This window comes from Pan troglodytes, chromosome 2, assembly GCF_028858775.2.
Source record: "Pan troglodytes isolate AG18354 chromosome 2, NHGRI_mPanTro3-v2.0_pri, whole genome shotgun sequence".
Classification (NCBI taxonomy): domain Eukaryota; kingdom Metazoa; phylum Chordata; class Mammalia; order Primates; family Hominidae; genus Pan; species Pan troglodytes.
The window spans coordinates 73,855,278-73,878,521 of record NC_086015.1 but is presented as its reverse complement, the minus strand read 5'-3'; the positions used below and the strand labels follow the sequence as shown (position 1 = coordinate 73,878,521).

At 36.8% G+C, this 23,244-nt stretch overlaps 1 protein-coding gene across 6 annotated transcripts in view; it reads right to left on the bottom strand.

The window, feature by feature from the left end:
- Positions 1 to 23,244, bottom strand: part of MITF (melanocyte inducing transcription factor) — a 228,217-nt gene that overhangs the window by 76,971 nt on the left and 128,002 nt on the right. For 4 of the 6 annotated variants that reach the window (XM_001138876.8, XM_009445840.5, XM_009445842.5 and 1 more), the window contains exon 2: positions 11,941 to 12,190. In XM_001138876.8, the coding sequence (XP_001138876.3) occupies positions 11,941 to 12,190 (250 nt within the window). The remainder of the gene's footprint in view (positions 1 to 11,940; positions 12,191 to 23,244) is intronic. The other 2 variants (XM_009445841.5, XM_024355557.3) reach the window with 1 other exon arrangement.

The window sequence follows — 23,244 nt, the reverse complement described above, 5'->3', positions numbered from 1 at the left end:
TTTATATCAAAATTAAATGTCTTGTCAGAATGTTCAATTTGTCTTCCCTCTCTATGAGACATTGGGAGTCCCAGGTGTCAATAAAAATGGTCACAATTGCCCATATTCATAACATTGTATTATGAGTTCTATCAAGATTCTTCTAATTCATTAGTTGAAAAATTATTTAGGTATATGATTTTAAAACAAACCTGGAAAGCTACTGGAAAACTGAAATCAACTTTGCAATGGCCTGAAAGTTTATTAACTTATGTTAATGGAAGATAATAAGAAAATATTGAGATTAATACAGACTCAGAAAATAGATCTAACTTCAAACTAAGGAAATCACGAAATCTGACAACGTGATGATTTTTCTTTCTGGAGGTCATAGCATGGTTAACATTTTTGCTCCCTTGGCTTTCTTGCTTTTTGTAATTGCACAAGAATGTGACTTTATAGGCTCTTAGTATTATATGAAGAACACATTAAATCTCTCTAACACAGTTTACTAATTCCAATATAATTGACTCATTGTTTGCATTAGGAATGAAAAGGTGACTAACAAAATATAAATTATCACTTAGGTATTATTTCTGGTTTAATAAGTGGTTGAAAATTACTATCAAAACAGAAAACTTGGGTATCTAATGAATTAGTAAAGAACTGTTTCATTGCATTATGAGTTGTGCTATAATTTCCTAAAAATATATCGCAAGTTAACTAAGAAAGAAAATTGCCTTAGAAACATCAGCACAAATAAAAATCATATATAAAGCCCCACCAAAAAAACCTAGTTTTCAATATCCTTCATGTTAATCAATCTATGTAATGTATGGTAAAGAACAATGTACGATTAACTAATCTCCTTGTCCCCTAATGTCTGTTTCACACCAAGAACGTTGATTAAATACTCATATATTCGCAAGATTTTAGACATCTTTAACACACCGGACAGGTGCTATGTAAGTGTGATATGTGTAGGTTTGAAAAGAACCTGGATTGAGAGTATGAGTAAGATGTGTGGCTAACAAGTTGAGGGCTGTCACCATGCTCAAGTCTGAATGGAAGGCTATTGGCAGAGATGAGTCAAAATGCCATGTTACCAAGGGTGACTCGTTGCTGCTTTCTCCTATAAGAGGCTGTTTTTGACAGGAAATATCAACCATACATAAGATATGTCAGCTAACATGGGCTCCAAATAATGAGCAAGAAAATAATGACTAATTTTTTTGTGTTTTCTTTGTGGCGGGCAGTAGGAAAACAGTAATACTTTGTAGGTACAATAGTGGCATATGAGGATGGCAACTTAGAGAAGATAATAATTTTTATATTCGTGTGATTAGTAATTGTAAATCATTATGTGATTTATTATTACCAACAGTAGAGCAGAATCCTTTCTTGAGCACTTTCCATCTACTTGGCTAATGCCTTAGTTCTGTGCTGTCCAATGCAAAGGCCACGTGCGGCTGCTGAGCACTGGAAATGTGGCTTGTTCAGACTCATTCAGACTGAACTTTTCATATAATTTAATTTAAATCTAAAGACATATTCAATTTATTTATTGGAAATCTTTTGAATATGTTTGAAACAAGTTAGGTATATGAATCTAACTTTTTCAATTATACATTTTATAAAATCTAAACACAGGTCAAATAAATTTTCTGATGAAAATTTAGTGTCCAAATTGGGGATGTGCTGGAGGTATAAAATATACATGCAATTTTAAAGGCAGCACAAAGACTTAGGAAAAAATGTGAAAATATCTTGTTGATAATTTTTATACTGATTACATGTTGAAGTGATATTTTAGATATTTTGGGTTAAATAAAATACATTAAAATTAGTTTCACTTTTTTTTTTTTTTACTATTTTTAGTGAGAGTACTAGAAACTTTGAATTTATGTACTTGGTTCATATTCTATCAGACAGCACTGCTTTCGTGAATTATCTCATTTAACTCTCGCAAAAACTCCCCAGGGCGAGTATTATTACCTCCATTTTATAGATGAGGACACTGAGACCCAGAGGGAACAGGAAATGTGCCCAAGTTCACAGAGTTATGAATCAGAGACAGCCTAATCATAGATTTTCAACAGGGACCCTGATTAAGGTCTCATCTCAAAGCATAATGAGGTCCATCAGTTAGCATTAATGGGAATCTGGCATTCAAACTATAATGCACTACAGTGCTTGGATACTAAGGGTAAGAGGCTGAAGTCATGAGGTTCTGTGCTTCTCATAAATTCATTCTTTTAAGATTAGCCTGGCTGCCATAAATATCACCAAATATTTAACAATGCAAAAAAAAAAAAAAAGGCTATTACTACAGCCTGTCTTACCAGACGAAGGATTCAAATTAAATTCCATCAAATCACACCGAGCCAATACACTTTGACAAGCACCTCACATCCCAAATCTCTAAGAGCCTGGATTTTTTCGTTTTTTGTTTTAAATTTGTTCCCCTTTTCTCTTCACCAAGACAGAAAAGAAAGCCCAGTAAAATGCTGAATGGGGCAAAAGAAAACGCAACAAAGTTAATAGGGGGGCCATAGATGGCCCTTCAGAATTTGTAAAAACACAAAAACAAGAGGGCGCATTTCCATCGCTGCACAATATTGCTTTTGTTTAAGAGCCAAGTACCAGTCTTGAAACGTGTGGGTAATAAATCAGCAGGCATTATTTTAAATCAACCGGTTTTATAAAATAAGCCAAGAGTTGAAAGAGGCAGGACTAATTACCAACATTCCTTGATGAATTACTTAGCGGCGTGTGCTAAGTCAATGTACGTCTACGGCTTGATCCCCAATTTTATCCCGTACTTATTTCCCAGGAGGTAAAAAGAACATGTGGCTAATTAAGGCACCGATCTCCACAGCCAGAAGTACTCAAGGTAAGATTTCTTTCAAAAGAAAAAAAAAAAAAAAGAAAAAAGAAAAGGTTCTTTGCCTGGTACTTATTAATCTAATTTTTACTACTTCACTAGAAAAACAGAGCTAATCTTGTCACCTTTAGGCAGTCTGAACTACCATGCAGTGTTCAGAAAAAATGTTACATATTTGTAATTTAGCCAATAAGAATTTCTTAAGCCTTTCCTAACTGGCAGGAATGTCTCTGGTTTGTCACTTCCAATTAAGGCTCAACAAAATTTCCAGCCCCTAAATTTTAATTATACAAAACCCAGGCCCAACAGGGGAGATTACAACAGAGTTATGCATGGTAGTAAGGTAATAGAAGTCTGAATTTTGCTTTTCATTTTGGGCCTCTTAACTACTTTTAAAAATTACTTCCCAACCGGGTGATTGAAATCCTTTTGCTCACTTTGAATTTTCAGAATCCCTACACCTTGTTATCTTTCTTCTAGGAAAGACCACTAGAGTTACATCATGTGTCTAAGTCTAGTAAACTGGTGAGTTTACACCTGACAGAAGAACTGTGCTCCTCAAAAAGTTGTGGGTGACTCAAATAAAATGCATCAGGACATCACTTTACATAAAGAATGCATGCATATGCTCTCCTAGTAAAAATCATAATAATAATGATAAAGCCTTTGACCACCACCGCTTCCAATCCCAATACTCATTCCAGAGACAGCTGGTAGAAACAATGGTATAGAGGCACCTATACCCTTTTCTAGGACATTCCCTATTTTTAAAAAGAGTAATTAAAACAATTTCTTTTTTAGGACCATTCTCTCCTTTAACAGCCCCTTGCTTTACCTGATTCATATGCTCCAATTCAGATTCATTTCCTTTTCATAAAGTTATAAATTACTAAACAGAAAACATCTAAATTTATAAATAAGATCTGAATAACTGCTATATTATCTGGAGCTAAATGTTTTTTTAAGTTCAAGCTGATCCTCAAAGAAGTCAATAAAAGGAGACACATTCAGGGCAAGAGCCAATATTCTAGTACTGATTGCAGTTATAACCTTGAGTGAAGCCACTGTACTGATTTACATATTTTTAACACAGATCACACCCACCGATTTTAGTAGAGCAAAGTTAAAATTAGATTTTGCTTACACATGTTCACAATCTCTGTTCAAAAGCGTGCTTACTGAAGAGTCTTTCAAATTAAGTGGTCTTTCAAAGCTAAGTCCTTTCTTTAATTGTTGGGATTAAATAGGTAATATTTGTGAAGGAGACTCATGACTTTTTCAATATAGTAATAGAAGATTTATTACCACTGACATTTACTTAAAAGCAAATAGAAAAACCACCAGAAATGAAGTTCCAGTTGTTAAGTGCTAAAATATGGCAAGAGCTCTAATATTGCAAGGTGCATGGGAAAGGAAAAACCAAAAATGCAAACATAATTTCAGAAGAAAATTGATATCAAAAGTGTGTGAGTCTACTGAATTATTTCAAAAATCATCTAAAACAATGCAAATATATTAGTAAATACTCAGAACTATAAAGCATATGAATTGTAATAGCATGGACCATCAAGATCTTTAGAATATAAGTGACTTGAGTTATGATTTTTGGATGTTGTTACAGAAACTTTCACTGTAGTGCTTTTTAACCCATAATGATGACTATCAATAAAGCATAAATTACCATGGGGGTCAATGTGGCCAGGAAGTCTTTTTAGATAATAAAAATACATCCAGTTCTTTCATCTGGCATATTGTGGAGACTCATGAGGATATTTTAACTATTCAATAGGGAAGCCCCTTACTAATTCAAATGTTTAAGTTCATGTATCTTTCTGTTAAGCCTGTGAGACTCCTCTGTAGTTTCTCTTTGACCTCCCATTTTGCTCTAATATATTCTGTTACTGGTGATTCTTTAGAAATGTTTAGAGCATGTCCTTACAGTAGGATGTGTGCTTATAAGCAAATAAGGTAGTGTGTGGAGTCTATGTAACCAGGGATCAGTGATAATCTCTCTAAGCCTCAGTTTCCCTATCTGGAAAATAAGGCTTATCCTACTTGTTTCCTAAGGTTACTAAAATAATAAATGAGCTAAAAGACCTGAAGTGTTCATCCCACCATCCAATCCACCCTATAATTAATATCCACGTTGTCAAGGAGGCACCATTGCCTTTCCTCCTCCAAGGTGCTTCAGGTAGTGTCACATTCACATCAGTAATTCCTGTAAAAGTTTAAGCTATGGATTGAAGCTCTGTAGTAAACATTTGCTACAAGCCCCAAGCTACCGTGTCATTTGAGAGGCTGAACATCGCTATCTCTCCCTCCTAATGTTTCTCAGGTTATTCCCTCCAGGAGAGGTATTACCACTAATGGCCCATGGAGTTCAACTATATGAGTTCAAATCCTGACTGCACCACCTACTTGGGTGACTTTCTGATGACCTAGTTGACCCCTCTGTGACAGTTCCTGCATCTGTCAAATGGGGATGCTAATAATAACTACCTCACAGAGCAATGGTGGCATTAAATGAGTCAATACAGGTAAAGTTCAATGCTGGCACATGCTGATCATGATTGTTCTCATAACAGTTCTCCTGGGGAGACACAGACCAGACAGAATACAGGCATCACATCTATAGGAGCCTCCACAAATGGTCCCTAAACAAAACACAAAGAATTGGGAAAGATGCTGGTTCCTCTGCAGGAATGTTTCTCAATCTTTTATTCATTAGTATCCCAATAAAAAGCCTTTTTAGACATTTTTCCCCTAATTGCTTCTCCTTCAACCCCATCACCATAAAATTTTAAAAGATACATATACTGTTTATCGGTTTATGTACTGGGGCTTTGGAGGTTTAGAAACCATTGTAACATCTAAGACTTTTTTGCCCTCCAACAATCCATTTTTGTCCTACTTGTGGGGAGTGACTTCGCCCCTGTTGAGGATGCACGCTCTACTGGTCTCATGACATTAGAAAAGAAATTACCATTCAGAGTCAGATGACACTAGGCCCACTCCAATTTTTAGCCCTCACTTCCAGGCCCCAGACCTTAATATTTTCCTTATGATACTGCCTTCACCTCCAGCAGTATGGAATTATGAGAACTGTGTAAATGAAAGGAGACTGCACCTATTAGTGTAGCCTCCTCTAACAGGAGAAAACGAGGAGGAGCCAAACAGGTGTCTCTTCTCTTTGAAACCCACAGGATGAATTCAGTGACTGCAAAGGGGCTCATGGAGAAGATGGCAAAGATTCTCCTACTTAAAGAGAGAGCGCCATGCTGCATATCTGTCAGCATTTCATTACTAGCTACTAGTGAAGTGTCCACCAGGTACATCAAGCCCTATCCACAACCTGATGAAATCAAACCGAGATTCTGCTGTACAAAACCCAGATTGTGCTGTACCCCTCAGTTACATGAAAATGCCCTTGTGGTCATAAAGGGAGAAATCATTTCCATTTTGTGCCAATATTGCCCAATGAACATGTAATTAGAGCTGAAGTTCCAATGTTTCCAGAAACTGGGATTAATTCATAGGCTTAGTTGTGTAAAGGCTGAATATTTTGTTTCAGATAGTTGGTCTCATGGGTCTGCTCTTTTAAGTAGATAAAACCTAAAAATTTAAGCGAAGATTACTTTCTTCAGCCAGCATTTCATTACTAGCTACTAGTCACTAAAAGCAGTGCAGACAGAAAAACCAAGTCCAACATTAATCCAAAAGCACTTACTGTGATTCTTGCACTTATTGCAATTCTTGCACTACTGAGCCTGTGTTAAGTTTGACTTTACCAAGTAAGACAACTCTATGGAGCACTTTCTTGTGTCAGCCCTGAGATCGCTAAATCCTCACCCCCAAGTGTTCATAAAGCAGCCTGGGAAGCAAAGGGGCTGCCACTCAGTGCCGTGCAAGCTGGTACATACTTATACACTGAACCAATTAAACTGCTCTCAAGACACAGGGTGAGAAGTCCTCACTGCACATAGGGAAGAGTGGACCTTGAAGTGGGATTCTTAAAGATAGAGACAACCCAGAAGGAAAATAAATTATATACTTTTTTGTTCCATTTGCAAATATGAACAAAGAAAAATAAAGGGTTTATGTCTACCTGATAAAAACTGACTAACATATTTCTTCAGACCTCGCTCCTACAAAAGGCAACTGATGGTAGGGTTATTAAACAGAAAATAACAGGAAGGCTGCACCCTAAACTGTTAACAGTCGTTCCTTCCAGGGAACATGATGGAAGGGAGGCGGTGGTAGGCAGGGTGAGATTCATATTGAACTATTCTGCTGCATTGTTTAAATCTGTTAAAAGTTAACAAGTATTATCTGCAATTTAAAAAGTCAATAACGTGAGTTTTAAAGAGAGAGAAAATTACCTTATGTGTGACACTGAATGATTCAGATTCTGCAGGGAAATGAGGTTTCTGGGAGGATGAAGAGCTGTCTGTTGACCTGAAATCTGAGTCCCTTTCTCCCCCTGAATGAGGATGTAGCCTTGCAGACACCAACATTGATTCAAAAACAAAAGGACACCAATGTTTATAAATGATCCCTGAAATCAAGGCTGACAGGTTGTTTGTGTAAGTCAAACTACAAGGGTCATAAGTATATGCTGGTCCATGTGTGAATGGACTATGCTATAAGAAGAAATCTCAGACATAGCAGGTCTTCACCTTATGAGAATAACACCTCTAGCAACAGATCCCCTAACTGAGGGGACCAAGGCAAGCTGATCTGAGACACACTACATCTGTTCTGGCTTCTTGCAGCCACCATGATGCTATTTAGGGTCTGTATTCCTGGCTAAATAAACCAGAAACAAAATCTAAGGGTAGGTTGTGGGAGAAGTCCCTTTTGCCAATCTGTAGCCCACCAATCCACCTGTAACTCCACACACATTTTCATGTTCTGTGTTATACCTAAAAAATAAATCACACCTTGAAAATTCTACTCCATGCAGATTTCATAATTTACAGAGAAAGACTAGTTCAGTCATTAACCCTTCCCCTCACTAGTGAAATATGGAATGTCAGTTTTTGAAAGAGGGTAACAAGGAGCAGGGCTTCCAGCCCACCTCGCTAGAATCTCAATCCAAATGAGAGGCAACTTTGACGAGATAACCACCAAATAAATGCCCACGTAAATTTAGTTTACAATGTAGAGGGTCCCAGAAAAAGTGCTTCTGTATTTGACAAACAGCAAGCATCATCACTAATTACAGAGCAATTTGCGCAACTCTTGAGATGATTTGGAGAAAAGGGAACATTTAAAAATAAATTCCTTCAAAGTAGTTAAGAAATGCCCCAAAGTAATAAAAAAAACTTTTCCTTTTAAAATTCATGCAACTTTTCCCTTAAGCAGAACAGAAAAATTCAATGGACAATCCGTTCCAGAGAAGACACTTCGACTTTGCCTTTAAAATTTTAAATTTCAAGGTGAAAGGAAGGGAGGGAGAGACAGAGGTAGTGGGGAATCCTTGGCAACTCCCTTCAGATTTCTGAACAGAGAAACATTTTCAAACTGTAAACTAATGTTTTCAAGCTTTCAACCGTCAAAGCCCATCTTGGGAAGGTAGTAGGGGAAGAAATCCTGATGAACTTCTCAGTCCAGGTGAGAGCGACCAGTGCTTTTATAATTCATCAAAGTCAGAGAGACAAAACTATGAAAACAGATGCTTGGTGACTATATAAATGATTAACTTGGTGGTTTGTACCGTGATGCTTTAGCTATAAGGCTGAACTCACCTACAGTCCTGTCCCGTTACTCTGTTTTTGTTTGAAAAAAGCTACATCAAATTTCAAACTTCAGGTTTGCATGACTTGCATGTCAGCAAAACCCACTTGTGGAAGAAACTGATTCCATTAATGGTTCTTGATGACTTTTTTTTGTTGTTGTTAATTCACAACTCAAAATACAGGGTGTGTTCACCATTACAAAAAAATGCATTATGCACTCCAGGTGTTGGTTAATTTATGGTAAAAGAGCATCCTTAAATTACAATACCCAATTGGGTAAGGTTGTTCTTAAAAAACTTGGAGAATATCTTTACTATGTAAATATATAGCAATAAGACTCATGATTCCATGCCCCCAAAAATGAAAATCAATATGAAGGAAAATTCATATATTATTAAATCAATATAGAAACCAGAGGCTAATCTTACAAAGATTCATGAACTTACTCACGGCACAATGACTATACGTTGAGAAATGAGTGGTGCAGATTTTCGATCTCTAACCCAAAATCTGACTAGTCCTAAGTTTACCAGATGTCAATAATTTTTAAACATGCTTTATAAAGCTTCATATTTTAAATTTTACTCTGCCAAAAAAAGGGATTAACCTGAAAACACTGCTTTAGCTTTTTGAAATCAGTCATTCATCCAGATAGCAGAATGTTGGTAACTTAACTTTGTGTGTGTATGAAAACTAAACTATGACCTTTCTTCCCTCTGGTTCTTACAAACAACTTGGGAGACGGAGAGATTTAACCAGATTCCCTAGTGCATGCAAGTGTGACTAATTGTATACATCTACCTCCACTGAGAAGCAGGCATGTTCTGTTTTAGCAAGTTAAACCTTTAAAAATTAAGTGAATTTACTCAGGCCATACTATGAGAAAATATTTATTCAATATAATCTGTATCATAATGCACTCAATTAGTATACTTGGTATTACCATTCTTTGAAAATATATATTCATGGAGAAATAAATGGTCCAAGATTAAGCATATTAACTGTTTTGCTATTAACCACTTACTTCACAAAATTATGCTTATGATTTAAAAACTATAAAAAAGAAAAAATAACCACCTTTCTCTCACTTATCTTTCTATAATGTTTCATAATACTTTTATACACAAAATTTTGAAAATAAGCCAACTATATTTATGAAGTCCTAAGTCTTTAAGTATCTGAAGCAATCACTTATATGATATTCTCTTTAAAAATGTTATCTGATTTTCTTAAAATATTGTCTTAATAAAATCGTGTATTCTTATTTGTTTCTTCATTTAAGAATACTAAAATTTGTCTAAATAGCTATCAAACCTAACCATATAGCTATGGCAATAATTCTTTATTTTTATTTATATGACATAGTTTACTAGTTTATATAACTGAAATATAAAAAAGCAGAAGTTAAATAGACATGAACTATATTCAGAATGAAAGAGAAATTTACCTAATACTTATTTTTAGTTAGAGTATGTCGTCCAGTTGTAACAATTTATTTGTGCTTTAACTTTGGACATTTTTCTGGCATACATAAGTTAGGGGTTGTAGCTCAATCCAGTGTCACCAGGACACAGCAACATATAAAAATATTGGTATGTTATTCAAACAACTTAATGTAGATTTTAATTTTAATCATTTTCAAAAATAATATATTTACAGTGACAAAAACATTTAGAAATTATGCTCATTTTTAAGATAATCTGGAAATGATGTTTCAACACGTTTTCATTTGGGTAATTTCCTCTCTATCAGTTGTAGCTGCCTTAACAGGAATATTGATTTTAATAAAAATTCTTTAACATTACCTTCAGTTGGATACAACCCACTAGTAGCCCAAATCCATGGCAACTCTTCTAAAATTTGCCCTACAGATTATAAAGGTAAACTATTATGATGAATAAAATAGACATATTTCTCCACATCTTGTTACTATTTAATTCATACAATTTTAAATAACCTAAGGTATACACAATAATTATCACCCCTGCAGGCATGAGACAACAACTTAAATCTTAAATAATTCTTAAATCTATAAAAACTTAGTGATCATATCAATTTTCACCCAAGCAGAACAGAAAGATTCAACGCATCATCTACTCCAGAGAGAAAACCTTGAGTTAACTGACGGGTAAAAAAAGAAAAAGTAAAAAATCCATTAACTGTGGCAATATCCAGAATTTCAAACAATCACATTAGAGTAAAACTTTATGCTAAACTATTTGTATCTTTTTTCCCTAACCCAGTTTCAGTTGGTTTCTTCATCCGAGTTCCATTATTGCATCACTATATTTTAAGTCTTCGCAAATAAAAAATAATTGACTCTTGATTTGTTTTTTAAAGAATCTCTTTCCTACTTCCTGGTAAGGTTCACAGATTGATTCCTGATTATAACACATCATCTCTCTATTTACTTTAATAGTAAACTTTAAATAATGGGAGACATTTTTTCCGTGCACATGGATGAATGCAAAAACCAATAATGAATCACCGGTCTGTAAGGTTCACATTGTTTAATGAACAGTAACACTTGAGACTTTTCAGAATTAGGTGAGCAGGTACTAAAATAAAAAAACTAAAAATAAGGAAGTTCCTCTACTTTCCTTTTAACTTTCCTTGAATCAGTCATATTTAAGAACTAAAATGTTTATTCTTAAACAAGGAGTATCTCCCTATGTGATGTGGAAGACACATGTGTGAGATGGAATTCTATTCTTAGACTTGTTACAATTTTCCTTAGTAATTAGGAAGCTATATGTCCCTAATCGAATGATGCTAACAAGCTCCTGCAGTTTCTACTCTAGCAAGAAATCAAAGAGACCCAAAGCAGACAACTCACTTCAGTAAAAGGATTATGTAGTCTGGTTATCAAAGCACAGAAAGCTCTTCTTCAATCTTATATGTGAAGAGCTCTCTAAAACAGTCAGATTTTACAACCAATATTACATACTAAATAAAAAGAAAAGTAAAGAGTGGCTATGGAAGGTATTTAAGAAAAAAATATTTAAGATACACGAATTATCAGAAGAGGCCCACCTCAGATAACTCTGGTTTTGAAACTTTCCCAAAGAAAGATGTCATCACAACAAACATGTATTCCTACTTGCAATTTCTCATGGAACATTGACTCCCACCATTTACTGATTGTTACTATTACAGTTACAATGAGTTTGCATCCTTCTTTTAAAATATAAAGCCATGTAAGAATTAAGGGAGTTGGAGTTTTCAAATATAATTCTGAAGGGTCAGTCTAACAAAATACATATTCAGATAAACAAAACACCTAGCAAATGGAAAATGGAAGAGAGTTTGGTCCAACCAACAAGAGCAACACTCACGTACCTTAAGGACTTCCATCGGCACCTGCGTGGCAGAGGGAAGGGTGGTGGGCACACTGACGTTTATGGCTGGTGTCTGACTCACGGGCACTCTCTGTTGCATGAACTGGGCCGCCTGCAGCTTCTGCTGCTGCTCCCTGCGCTCCTGCTCCTGCATCTGCTCACGCATGAGTTGCTGGCGTAGCAAGATGCGTGATGTCATACTGGAGGAGCTTATCGGAGGCTTGGAGGCCCCAGGATGCTCCGCGGAACTGCTGTGGGAAAACCAAAATGCATACAACATTTAGTTTCCTAATGAGACCCTTCGTTTGCACTTTGGGGGTATCCTAAATTGCACCAAACTATAAAATGAGTCTGCGCAAATATAATCAAGTCACAGAATGGTACTCCACATAATTGAAAATCAAGAGGTGACAGGATTTAAGTCATTAGTAGTTGAATTAAAATAAGTCAGCTTGATTGCATCAAGGCATTTTTATCAGGCGGCTTAATTTTTTTAATTTTTTTTTTTTTTACATTTTATGCTGCACACTACTCATCACCACCAAATATAGCGCCGCCATATGCACTGCCAAGAAGCAAAGCATCTTAATGGCACCCAAATTTCCACATTTAAAAATAAATTGCTTGATTTGCTTTTTTGTATAACTGAATCTAACCAAATAACTACTCCTACATGTTATCTAAGTTCTTTGAAGATGCCTAAAATGTTTACTAACAAAAATTGATTAAAGAAAAGGTGAGCTTTGCCAAGAGGAAATTTTTCTAAGATAAAATAAGTAAAAATAATTAATGAAGGAAGCATTTGGGCCAGAATGTTAACACTGAACTCGACCTCGCTCTTTGGGTAAGGGGGCAGAAGACGAGCTGGTCTGACAAGCCAATACTTCTCTGTCTGGTTTTCTTTGTGCTGTCTTTTCTTCTGATTCACCTTGGCATGCCCTCTACTATGTTACAATGTGTTCTCTGTGCATTCCCCATGAGGACTACTTCTAATGGTTTTGGTACTCACTCTACCCAAAATAGTTTAAAATTCTGAAACCCTACTCACAAATTAAATAGAAAAAACTTCCTAATTTTCCTAAATATGGTTTCTGATAACTTATCTTGCCAGCTCTGTGACATCAAGTTATTAAATCTCTCTCTGTCTTAGTATCCGGAAAAGAAGGATAACAATAGTTTTTTACCCACTTACCATTTATAAAGGTGGGAGCTGTTCTTTTAAAATTTCGATTGCATCATGTATATTTTAAAGCCCTACTTCCTAGGGATTTTGGGGGATTAAATAAAACAAGGCACATAAATCCCCTAGTACAATGAGTACCATGTAGTACTGGCTCAACAAATGTTTGCTGTCACTATTATTATAGGTAGAAAATGTTTCATTGTTTATTTCTCTCTCTATATATATTTTTTAACGTCTGTGTTTAGGTCAACGGTTCAAAACCTTAGCACCTGGAACAGAAGAAAAGGAACATTTGAGAAAATATTCACTCTTGAGAAAGTCATGCTTCGAGGTAAGTATTTGTACTTTGAACTTCCTTCCTTGAATATAAACTCTGGTATTATCTTTTACCTTCTAATAAAAGGCAAAATGAAGCCTTAAATATCATTGACCATCCTCATGAGCTCCTTAAAGACAGGAACCTTCAGGCTCTGAAGGTAACAAAACATGCTAGGGGATGAAGAAGTATTGGTTTTACCCTCACGCTGTCCCAGAAAAACTACACAATAACAATTTAACAGTTCGCTTATTTTCACAACAGGAAATTGGCTCAGTATATTGTCAGAGAATCAAAATGTAACATGATGCAACCATTAAAACTAGTGTAAAAATATAGTTACTGATGTGAATAAAACTACACAATATAAAGAACTTAGAAAAGCCAGATACAAAATAGTATTTAAGGTAAGATCCAAGGTTTGTTTTTTTTTTTTTAATAAACAAACTGTCCATGACAAGAAAAAGCATAAGAATAATGTTACTCTACACCATTGCTGGTATATATTAAAACAGCTTAACAACACTACCAAAAAGCTAAAAATTGTTCATACAATTTGATTCAGAAATGTTGTGATGGACAATTTTCCTAAGTAAATAACTTAAATGTGCAAAAACTGATATTACAAAGCTCTTTACAAATTGCAAAACATATGAATAATAAAAAATTTGTCCCATAATATGAGAATGGTTAAATACATTATCATACATGAATTCAATAAAATACTACCTATTTTTTTAAATTGTGCAACTACAGAACAAAGTGGGAAATGTATGTAACAAGAGGGAATTTAAAAGTAGGATTCAAAAGTATATTTACATTCTAATTTAAAATAAGTGTAGTATATGCATGTATACAAGTATGCAAAATGATTAGTAGGGAATGTCCAAAGATCATGATAGTTGCCAGGGTGAGAATAGAACTACAGGTAAATTTATCTTTCTATCATTTTACTCCCCTCAACTATAAAGAAGTCATAGTATTTTTTCAATGGCAGAATATATGCCTCTAGACACTAATTTAAGACCACGAAAAAAGGACTTGAGTGATCAAAATCACCATTTGGCTAGAAGAAAGGGGACAGAATCCAACATAGACAAACACTTTGACAATACGATGGGAAAGTGGTGACTGTATCCAGTACATTGGCAAACTTGGAAGTGCTCAGCATTCCAGAAAACCCAAACCCTCTTTCCTTCATGTTTTCCTACATTTTCTACAGACACATACAAATCGAACAGCATTAATACCTTGCTTATTATTTAATATCATGCACTCATCCACATATTAAGGGCACTTGGCCATTATTCTAACTCACTTAAAATAATCTACTCACTTGACACAGCTCTACTAAAAGAGCATTAAAAAATGTATTTTCCCATTTTAGAGTATGTGTTCAAAGCTCAAATGTACCTTCCTAAGCCAAGAAAAGAAGGAGAGCTGTGATGAGGGGCATGGCGGGTGGCGGGGGGAAGCGCGGGGGGAACAGTTATTTTAAAATAAATAAATAAATAAGCGGCCTTACTATTCAAAGCCTGTCAGGTTAAAACATTCCCAGAGAGACTGATCCTTTTGATAAAAACAGAAGCAAACCTTTGTGCTGTAGCAAATGCAGCTGTGGAATAATCGCACTAATTAGCTGCTCAAGACGAGTCATTGGCTGTGATACTGGGGGAAGAAATCCTTTCAATTAACAGTAAAGCATTCTTAAGACATCTTAAATTAAAATTTCTAGTTATCAACTGCACTAAGTCTTCATACGTGAAAGTCGACAACAATATCATTCAAAGCATTTTCTGAAATATCCTGTCTGAAAAACAAATACGTATGTATGAAGTAGACCAGTATAAGTAAAAAGAAACCCCACTAAAAAATAGAGCAAATATATTTTTATAGTTATATAAATATAGCACAGCTCAGTTAATTGACAGTGTTTTAATAAATCTTCCTGCAAAAAAACCCAAAAGTGCAAAGGAAGCATTAGAGTCGCCTCATGGCACACACTCCCTGCGGGATATTTCCACATTGTGAAAGATGACTCCCAGATTCTCAGCTTTGCTCTCAATCTTCTAAACATCCCTTTCTCTTAGAAGTAACTGAATCTGCAATTATCACCTTCTAGACAAAAATGAGGATATCTGCATGTCACAATGTTAGCAGGACAAATGAGCATAATGTCTTAAGCTCCAAATCGAGGTTTATGTGAGAACATTACAAGTGGCAACAATGCTTATTTTTTAAAACGAGGACGTGATGCTGAAGCTACTAATGATACACAAGGAGAGATGTCCAAATGTATTAAATTTTAAAAGCTAACTGAACTCATCCCAGGCCATGAAGCTGAATCTTCGCTAGATAATCCTAATTCCATGAGTCTGATTCCTTTTAATCAGATTATGTAAAGGTCATTTATTCAACAAATAGTTATTGCCAGGTGCTGGGAATACCTGGTTTCTAATCTCATAGAGTTTAAAGCCACAGTCACATAATTCTTCTGAGACGCCTTAAAATTAAGTCAGTTACCTAGACTACGGAACTCTGATCAAGTCCCACATGGGAAGGTGGGCATCTCACCATCGGAAAGCTCCCTTTGAAAGCCGATGGGCAGAGAGACAAATGCCTTTACTGGCATGTATCGGCATCACTGAAGCCAGGCACACAACTCCCCTGAGAACTGGGAATTTGTCAGCAATGGCTCGAGGAGGAGGGCCACCGATTGGACTCAAGGGCTAGCTCAGTCACTGCCGAGCTGCATGAGCTTTAATGAGCCACTTGACCTCTCTGGGCTTTTCCAAAACCCAGCATTTTAATGTGCTGCAGGAATTGGGTCAGTTAATGTTCACTAAATTAAAGTGTTCAGCACAGTGGCTGGAGGTATACAGACACCAGATGGCCACCAAATGTGACCTGAGTTCCTACCTCTATGGCAGAATTTACATTCTTAACCTTCAAAGCCTCCCTCTTCTCTGTGATGGTATAGGTATTTTGGACATGGGCTCTGAACCATCTGACGTATTCCTAAATCCCAATACTTTATTCTACTATCTTTGTCAGCCACCTAACAATATCAGAAATTCCATTAAATTCAATGCTCCAGCACCCAAACATCTGTCTGCCCACCCCTCACCTTTGACATGATGCCAGTGTTCTTTTACCATCTCATAGGGACTGGTCTTTGGTCTCAATATCACAGTCCTCTAAGACAGTACTCTGGTCATCAGTAGAACTAGAGATGCTAAAGCAATGTTATACTTTTCCTTGCGTTTCCTTTAGTCCACTCCTCAGGCAGAGTTCAGCTGGGCTGTGCGGTAACTTGTGACTGTGGCCCAGTTAGTCTATCTCTGTGCTTTGCAATACATCTGCCTCTCAGCACTGTGGTGAGGATTAAAATTTTTAATAGATAGAAAAACTTAGCACAATGACTGAAACATGGTCCAATAAACTGGAATACAGTTCAAAAATTAGTGGTAAAAATAATAATATTAAACCATGAGCATGCTTCTTCTTTTGGATACAAGGAATCTACTTTTTATATGCCTATGTGCAAGTTTGGACCACAGAAGATATGTCTTGTAAAGTTTAGCCAATATCCATTTAAATGAGAGAACTCAAAAAACTTTTTCAGGGATAGAGAGAGAAGATAATTTATTCTGCAAATCTCTCATGAGCCATAAAGTAGGAATTGTAGCATTTTTATTCAGTAAAAAATAATCTTCATCATAGTCATTTGGTTGATAGAGCTCAAAGCCTAGTATTTGTTTGCACTGATGTACAATTTATTTATGTCCAGGAGGCACAGTGGTTGACATTCACATACACAGTGAAGACACAGGAAGGTTCAATAGTGTTAACCTCCTGGGCAAAGGAGAAACCTATGTCATGTATGGGTTAAGCTACAGGGGTTTCAAAATGCAAAAGGCTAGCTGAGAAAAACAAAATTCGCTGAGAACTTCATCTCAAATAAAAATGTCCAGCCTCATTCCTGGAAATTCTGATTTGTTTAGGTAAGGCCCAGGAATCAATATGTCCACAAAAATTCTGCAGCCGATTCTGACACTTGACTGATTCTGATGTTTGGAAACTAATAGTAAAATACCCAGGATCACTTGTCTGCATAGTAGGAGAGCTGGAACATGAACCCATATCTCTAATTCTTAGACCAGAATACTTTCTTCCATGTCTGAGAAAATTTGCATTCCATTTCTCACCTCCAATCAGCCTTCCCAGAGGTCTGAAGAGTCCTTCTGATACTGAATGCAACATGTTGGATGGGACACAAGGAGAAAGACTACTTTACTCCTGCCAAATAGGCTATGAGACCAAACAAAAACATCTATCCAGAAACTTCCAACGGCCCTTTATGGGTACAGCACAACTGCTTTATCATAAATGAAAGGAACTGATAGGTTGAATCTACAAGAACTGCCCCCAACCAGTCCGTTCCACCAGCAAAAAGAAATTCTTCACAATCTATTGAAAGTGCCACCAACTGCACAAATCAGAGTTGGTAAATGGCCATATTTCTTTTAAATGGTAGTCTGGGTGTCTAACATTTCAGAGTGAATGGCACTTCTGTTATCTCAAACTTTCCATTCCTTCCAAAGTGATTCAGGATGAGTTTTTCACCGTGCATGGTGGAAAAAAATACTAATAAGAAACTATATCATCCCTCGTACTTAAAATAGCTGGGAGTGTAACCCATGTAAATGTGAAAGTACCAGATATCATAGTTTGGCTTCACACTGAGATCTTCTGGACTTCTGTCAACACCTAACTTGGGTTTTAGGCATCAAGAAAAAGAATGGAGATCTGCCAAGATTCCACCTTTTTGGGGGTAACATGAGCAGCTCAGATAATAAATACTCCAGGTCTCTGGCATAGCTAAAATACAAAGGCTTACAAAACATAGCCTCATGCCCCATGTAAATGCTTTCCAAAAGCTAGGTGCTGCTAGACATGCAGGATATCATGGTGTCTCAACTGGACAATGCTCTTATCTCCAGAGCTTTGTACATTTCACAGTACATAGGGAGAAAAGCATTCTAAAAATTAAGAACCACCAATCATACACAACTTAAAATCTGAAGTCTTTTCTTTCTAATGCTGAGACCTCAATTCGCTGCTAAAAATGGAAGATGTTTCATATCCATTCAGGATTCTCCACATTTTTTTTAAGCTGGACCTTCAACAGGTACCAGGAAAGACTAATCTCAATGACTGATTAGATAAAAATCAAGGAGAACCTTAAAAAGTTTCCCAATATATCAGTATTCTCCAAAAATCCATACCAAAAATGACAACCTGGGTGCAGGAAGAAAAAATTAAAACATTTCTTCATATATATTTTATATTATCACTTTCATTTTTTATTTTTGTACATGTTATATAATAGTATAGTGGCACATGTACATAACTTATAAATCAAATGAAAATGTGTTGAGAAGGTTTTCTTGAAAGAAATTAACTAGGAAGAAGGATCAAAAATGTTTAGAGACCTCTGTAACATATGAACAATGCTCTTCCAGGCAATTTTCATCGGCAGATTTTTTTTAAGTTGGTTATTTTTTTTTTACCAAAGTGTTTCTCACTTATGTATACTCCAACTAAGAGGAATATCAAGTTCTTACTAAAAGATATTTTAAACTAAGTATATGAATTTTGCCATTTCCTCATTTTATGACCACGACTGATCTCCATTTTCCACAGATGCCACTATGGGTTGGCACAATCTTAACACTCAATTCCTTTCAAGGAAATCGCCTCTGAGAGCCAAACCATTGAAAGGTTATAAAGCAGATAAAGTTGAAGTGCCCCACACTCAAGTTTTCTGTTTTTCATATCAAGCTTCCTTTCACTAGACTGTACTCTAGAATTCTTGCTTACTCTGTCCAACTATGGAATCCCATTCACATCTAACTGCCATGTTTTAAAGGGCTTTGAGAAATTCATCCCTTAAAGTAATTAATACGGCACGGCAAGATGCTCCACTGAGAGTATTTTAAAAGAAAAAGCAATTTTTAAAAATCTAACACAATGACAAACTAATGACAGAATTCAGACATGAGTGTGAAAGGAACTGGAAGAAACTTTTTAAAGGTAGAAAGCCCTTCTGTTTGTACTCAAATAATTGTTCCAATCACAGGGCATGCTCTGGCTGTTTTTCTAGACATTATAACAGATCAGAGAAAATTCAAAAGCCTTAGACCACCATCACTTAACAATTACTGCATGTCTAGCACACGTCAACCAAGATGCAAAGTTTCCAACATTGTGTTGAAATCAAGACAAAAGTACAAACTGTAATCTAAGGAGCAGTGAATGGGTACACCTGTCATGGTTTAACAGGCAACCTTACACATAGAAGTAATGATTTATGGTGGCCACATGGCATTTATAGCTGCCCAGCATCCTGTCCCACTTGTTTGGTAAAGTACCTGATTTAACCTTGAATAACCAGCCTCCTTCACTTTCAGTTCATGAGGTTATGGTGTTGCCACTACCTCCAGACATGGAAGTACGACCCTGGCCAATCAGGAAATCCATCCTTCTGGTCACAAAGACTAACTCAGGAATGTGCTTGTGCCCCAAGACAATCAAGTAAGAGTTATCCCTATTCCTTCAACTGAAACTATTAGGTTAAAATGAGTCTCTTTAAACTAAGGTTTGAAAAGCTGGTAGGATGTAAATCTGGAACTTCCTGGATCTATCCGAGAAGAAAGCCAAACTGGAGGAAACAGTAAAGAAAGAACAGAGGACTAATGAGAAGGAATAACAAAGAAAGAGGGAGCCAGTGTTTATATGACATTGAGCACCTGTATCAAATCATTCCTGAAGTCACGTTAGCCCTGGACTAACCCTGGACAAGGACTTCACAAGGGCCAATCAAACTCCATTTTTTCTTAAGCCAGTTTGATGTACCCTGGGATACTACAGCTGGTTTTGTAACATTTAAAAAATATCAGTAATACTGGGGAAAAAGTCAAAGTATCAGCCTAAGACCTACAATTCATAAAACCTAGCACCCATCTATTTTCCTATTTTCTCTTTGTTTTGGCTAGGCACACTCCCACCCACAACATTTCCCAGGTTTCCAGAGCTAGACTGGCTACATGCTAAGTTTCGCCAATTAGATTTAAGTAGATAACAGAAGTGCCAATCACTCTGAAATGTTAGACACCCAGACTTCCATTTAAAAATATATATATCCAGGTGGGTGGATCACGAGATCAAGAGACGGAGACCATCCTGGCCAACATGGTGAAACCCCGTCTCTACTAACAATACAAAATTTAGCTAGGCATGGTGGTACACGCCTGTAGTCCCAGCTACTTAAGAGGCTGAGGCAGGAGAATCACTTGAACCCAGGAGGTGGAGGTTGCAGTGAGCTGATATCCCACCACTGCACTCCAGCCTGGCGACAGAGCGAGATTCCGCCTCAAAAAAAAAAAAAAATATATATATATATAAAATACACATATATATACACACACATATATATACACACACATATATATACACACATACATATATACACACATATATGTGTGTGTATATATATACATGTATATATGTATGTGTATATATATATAAACACACACATATGTGTGTGTGTGTGTGTGTGTATCCATTTACCAACTCTGATTTGTGCAGTTGGTGGCACTTTCAAAACATTCTTAAGAATTCCTTTTTGTGATGAAACAGACTGGCTTTTTTTTGCCTGTTTTTTTTATTAATTCAAATACAACTGACTACGGCAACTGTACTATAGCATAATATAAATTAAAGATCAAATATATACATCTCCATGGTGGTTCTAGGTGAAGAAAAATAGGAAAGAACAAAGATCTTCAAGAGTCTTCTAAGACAACCCCAAGAACACCACCGAAACTGTTTTCTGGAGTTCTATGTAAGACTCCATTTCAACATAACTTAAAGTTTACATCTTAGGAGACTGTGGGATCCTCAGCTGGAGAAGGACATGGGGTGAGAGGTATTGTGAAGTGAGTCCTACGAGCAGGAGGAGCTTCATACGACCGATCTCATAGTACCTCCTGAGGGGGAGGCAGTTCCTATAGATTCAGCCTATCGGTTCCTTTTGTTTATGACAAAGCAGTTGTGCTGTACCCACAAAAAGCCATGGGCAGTTTATGAATAGATGTTTTGGGGTGGTTTCATAGCCCATTTGGCAGGAGTGAGTAGTCCTTCCCATTTGATTCCATCCAAAACACTGAATTCAGTATCAGAAGGGCTTTTCAGACCTCTGGCCAGGCTGACTAGAGGTGGGGAATAGAATGTGAATTTTGTCAGACATGGAGGAAAGTGTCCTGGCATAAGAATGAGAGATGTATGTGGACTCATGTCGCAGCTCGCCTACTAAACAAACAGGTGATCTTGAATGTTTTAGTATTCATTTCCAAACATGGCTGAGTATCAGAATCAGCTGCAGAAAATCTCCTTCAAATGATCCCCTTCTCTAAACCTTCTGCCACCATGTCTCCTGTAATCTGGCTGCACTGGCTGGAGCTTCAGAAGCCATCCTGAACCATGAGAATGAGGGCCAGACTCAGGGATGAAACTGGTATGTGCTTGGTCCTTCATGACCTGGTCCAATCTGCTCCAGGAGGGCAGAGATATTTACATGTTTTATTCACATATTGTCTCCCCAGCACATAGTAGAACAAAATAAATATTTGTTCAGTGAGTAAAGTTGGTGTCTGTCTCCCAACAAATATTCTACCTCATAGAATCTAATAATACTAGTACCTTAGAGTTGGTGCACCCTTATTCAAACCATTTGCTTGAATCATCCAGAGACGGAGAACTCTGGGCTCTAGGGATCTACGACAGTTCCTTAATTCTAAGAGGAACTTTCCCTCCACATGTTAAGATTTCCCAAGTCAGAAGAGATCATATAATCAATGAATATATTTTAGTAAAGTTTCTTTCTCCCCCAAATAGCTGTCTTTTTTTTTTTTTTTTGAGATGGAGTCTTGCCTCTGTCTCCCAGGCTGGAGTGCAGTGGTGCGATCTCGGCTTACTGCAACCTCCACCTCCCAGGTTCAAGCAATTCTCCTTTCTCAGCCTCCATAGTAGCTGGGATTATAGGCCCGGGACACCATGCCTGGCTAATTTTTGTATTTTTAGTAGAGACGGGATTTCATCATGTTGGCCAGGCTGGTCTCGAACTCCTGACCTCATGATCCACCTGCCTTGTCCTCCCAAAGTGCTGGGATTACAGGCGTGAGCCACCGCGCCCAGCCAATAGCTGTCTTATAATCAATGGTGAATTGGACTCAGGGAAATACACCTGGTAGACGAAAACCGTGGCATCAGGACCAATCACGGCCCCTCAAGAGCTCAAATGAGTTACAGTTTGGTAATTCAGAAATCTAGGGATAGGAGAAACCCACTAGATAAAAAAGCAGAGGAAGAAATATTGATTCATTTAGTATCTTAAGTGAAAATCCACAGACCACAACAGATAATAGCATTAAGCCCTGGAGCCAGGATCCCTGGGTCAAATTCCTAGCCCTGTCATTTCTTAGCTGTATCACTTGGGCATGGTTTTTCACCTATCCAAGCCTCAGTTTTCTCAGCTGCAAAATGGGGGTGGAAAGACATATCTTCTTCATAGAGCAGTTGTGAAAATTAAATGTGTTAATACAAGTACAATACTTAGCATAGTTCCCACAAACCATGTGGACATGAGTAAAAGTTAGGCAATGAATTCGTCTAGTCTGTGTTTTAATTCCTGAAATGGTATCTGCTGAACATCTTAATATCTAAAAACGAGTCAAAGCTGACAA